This window comes from Corvus brachyrhynchos, unplaced genomic scaffold, assembly GCF_000691975.1.
Source record: "Corvus brachyrhynchos isolate BGI_N302 unplaced genomic scaffold, ASM69197v1 scaffold43, whole genome shotgun sequence".
NCBI lineage: Eukaryota > Metazoa > Chordata > Aves > Passeriformes > Corvidae > Corvus > Corvus brachyrhynchos.
The window spans coordinates 239,395-243,256 of record NW_008237353.1 but is presented as its reverse complement, the minus strand read 5'-3'; the positions used below and the strand labels follow the sequence as shown (position 1 = coordinate 243,256).

Here is a 3,862-nt window from a genome sequence, read left to right as displayed (position 1 = left end):
TGTTGGGTCATAATTGTGCTATGAACGTGCCCCCTCATCAATCTCCTACTTCTTCCAGGGGCAAGGGGATAGGAATTTGTCCTGGTTTAGTGTCCTTGTATAACTCAACAACTTGAGCAGGTTAGACAGGGTATGTATCAGGGCAGATTTTGCCTTTGGGCAAGTACTTAGCCCAGTTTGACTAAGTGTTTATGGGTGCAATTTTCCACAAAGGAAATACAGCTGGGCAGAATTCATCTTAGTAGATTTAAGGTATAAATAAGACACTCAGTAGAGGGTTTGGAAAAAACAGCAAACACATAAGCATTATTATAGATGTGCTTTTGTGGGTTTTAATCCCACTTTGTTCCTTTCTGGGCTTTCTGAATTTACAGATGTCAGTAAAAATCTTAATTTACAGGTGTTCCTTTTAAATGTAATTCTAGATTTACTGTTACAGTGAAAAGCTTGAAAGTATGACTTTAACTTATAGATTGTGTAAATTCATGGAAACAAGAACTTGGTGATTTAGCACAGTAAAAATGCAGGGCAGAGGGGATTTGATTTGGGGGATCTATACCAAAGAAGTCACTACAAAATCTAGCCAAGAATATGAACACCTGTCTGCTCCTGTTGCAGCTGTGCCAGCTGTGCCAGCTCCGAGGCACACACCACCATTCCTTTGCTGCAGGTCACTGTCCTCCACAGCTCCCTACATGAACTTGCCACAGTGTATTTTAAGAGCTCCTGTTTGGATATTTTCAATTAACCAGTCCCTTTATCTGAAATAGGTAACAGCTATACAACCAGCACTGCCAACAACTCTGCAGTGGCATTCCCAGCCCAGGGGAAGCACAGATGAGAAGCCAGTTGCATGGGAGTCCAACTCTCCAGCCAGCACAGTGGCTTTCATGGTACTTAAAATGCCACATATGTTTAGCTCTGATTTAGTTTTTCTGTATGTCTATGAGGAGTTCAGGGCAGTTAAATAATTGCATCAACTGAACACTGTTTCGCTCATGAGGATGAAAGTATTTTCAGGACCATTATTTGTTTCTGAAAAAATAAGGTATCCTATGTTACAGTTTTCTATTTGCTCATGGAACCTTTTGTATTTAAAACATGCTTCTGCACACATTCTATAGCTATTGCAACTTTAAAGTACTTTAGGAGTATGAAATTAAGAGTAGTGAACTTCACAAATTCATTAATATATTGACTTACATGTACTGTTAAATGATGCAAACAAAGTCTGCTGCCTGGAGCATTTTATAAATTAGAAGTGCATTCTACTTTATACATCCTGACTAGGTGACTTTGTTATTGTTTTGAAACAAGTGTTAATTACATGTATGTAGGAAGTCAGTTTTTCCAACATGTCTCACAGTTTTCCTTCTTTGTTCTGTGCTTCACAGGCTGTATTCAATCTTCTACTGCTCTTGTCCTTAGCAAAAATGTCTGTAAAGGGCATTAACACTGCAGGAAAAAAGTCTGAATTAAGCAATTATTTAGTTAATATTTTACAAGTTGAGTTTTTGACCTACAGTTTTCTGAAGGGCTGCTGACAATTGCCTGTCAAAGAGTGCAAGATATAAAAAGCACCCTAACGCTTTATTTCATTTTTATATGTTTACATTTTAATACTTTATTTTAATTTAGTTTCTTGTCCTTTAAAGAGAAAAACACACAGCCCTACTTTTAAGTCTGCCCAGAGGAGCTAGAAATGCTACCCACACAGATTTTCAAATAATCCTTCCTTGTCTCCCCTGCCAGCAGCCAAGCACCCCCCAGCAACTCGTATGAGATGTTTAAGAAACTCAGGCAAAACTGTTCAGTGGGGGAAAGCCCTGGTCAGGGAACACATTTTATAAAATCCTTTTTTGATCCCCCCCTGCCTGTAGCAGAAGGGGCAGGCAGTCCCTTGTACATTAATCCCTGTTGGACACAGTTGCAGACATCTGGGACGGCAACCAAGAAACCTACTTCTTTGGCATAGAGTGCCCTTTGTCTTCCTGCACTGCCAGGATTGTGGGAAAACCAGAGCTCTTGCTTTTGGGTTTTTTTGGGTGTTTTGTTTTAGTTTGGGGTTTTTTTAAGGTTCTTTGTCCAACAAGCCATGAGATCGTGTGCAGAGGCTTAGGATCTCCTATTCATCTTAGATCATGAAGTTTGTTACAGTAGAAAATGAAGAGATTTTCACAGCACCAGAAAGGATATGTTGTCAGCTTGTCCCTGTTTCTTTCTCCAGAAAAACGATCAATTGTGTATGCCAAGTACAAAATAAAGCCCTGCATGCATTATACTAACTTATGAAATCAGGTTCTCAGCAGCAACAAAATCTGTCTGCAAATAGCGACGAAAACAAACTTATCAAGATATGGCATACTGAGAAAACTGAGCTGCCGTGTAAACTTGTTGTAATTCTCCCCTACCATTTCATTTGCCCCCTGTGCCCTTCTTGTTTATTGTATGGGTCTAAATGTAGGATGGGAGATCTTAGTTGCACATGTGGCAAATTTTGTGCAAACACTCTATACCTGGTATATTTCTGGGGAATATTCTGTTCCAAAACCAAATAATCTGGTAAATCCATAGCCTTAAAGGGGTGATTGCCTCCTTTGTTTTGGTAGAATTATTTTCCTGTGCTTCTCAAAGTGCAGCTGGCTGTCTTGCTCTTATATAAGGAGAAATTACATACTGGTTCTTCATACACAGGTGTCCTTTACCAAGCCTAGTTGTTTGGAAGCAGGTAAGTTAAGCTGTGCAGGCTTTCGTATCACTGATGTAAAATTAATTCTGACACTGATCTGTCTTCTCAACGCCTTGTAAAGTCAACAAGAGCTGAACAGACCATTAAGAAAGCAAACTGTAACAGAATTAACCTCTCCCTAAAAGAACTCTGTGCGGTTCTTTGCCTGTAACTTTAAGACCTGCCTGCTCCAAAGGAAATTTTCTGTTATTCGAGCCAGAACCAGTTCCTGAGGATGGTTGCTTTGCTTGAAAAAGTGATGCATTCACTTAGGCTGTTAGAAGGAGGCAGAATTTTTATCTATTCTTTCATTTTTAACTGATATCCTTTTTGTTTATTCCTTCACAGTCATACATTCTTGTCACATCGTCACTGACAGGAATTATGCTCCAGCTCAGGTCATTCTGTCATTTTAAATCTGACTGTTAGAGCAAAGGAAAAATGAGGTCAATAATTGCTACCATTTTCTTGGGAACTGACAGGCCACATCTGAGATCTCCCTAGAGAAATCTTCTTTAATTACAAGTTAAGCTGATGTTCCCCTGTGTAGCAGGTAGAATTGAGCAGGATTACTTTTAAAAGGATTGCACTGATCTGCTTTGGTGACAGTTTCATTTTGAAATTCTGATAACAAGCAAGAGGATGGATTATAAAGATACGGTTCTTGGGAGTGTACATGACTGACACATTGCAAATTGGGCCATGACAGCAACTCTTCCTTTTTACTCTTCTTTTAAGGCCATATAAAATCTATTTTAAGTGTTGCAATTGGCCTGCATTATTTTAGTGACTACTTAGTATGATCGCAAAGAACATAGCAAAAAGAGTTTGGAAATTGTAGAAGGGAAATCATGCAAGCAGTGATTCAAGAAAGGGAATTTTTTGTCTTGGAGACACTGTGACCCTCAGCCTTTGATAAGACTGAGCAATGAAATATGTGTAAAAGGCAGAATGCTTTCAAGCACTTCAATTATGAAAGGGTTTTGTAAAACTGAATAAATATTAATGGGTTCTTAAATCACTTTTCTTCTAACCCATGGAACTGTAGTGCAGAAACCTCCCAAATCCCTTTTCCTTGTACTTAAAAAAAAAAAAAAAAAAAAGACTCAACCCACAATTCAATTTTGCAAAGCA

At 38.7% G+C, this 3,862-nt stretch overlaps 1 protein-coding gene across 1 annotated transcript in view; it reads left to right on the top strand.

Moving 5' to 3' along the window:
• Positions 1-804: 804 nt before the first annotated feature.
• ELOVL2 (ELOVL fatty acid elongase 2) overlaps positions 805-3,862 on the top strand; it is a 35,705-nt gene continuing 32,647 nt past the window's right edge. The window contains exon 1 of the mRNA XM_008630879.2: positions 805-893. Within this exon, the coding sequence (XP_008629101.2) occupies positions 891-893 (3 nt within the window). The 5' untranslated portion in view covers positions 805-890. The remainder of the gene's footprint in view (positions 894-3,862) is intronic.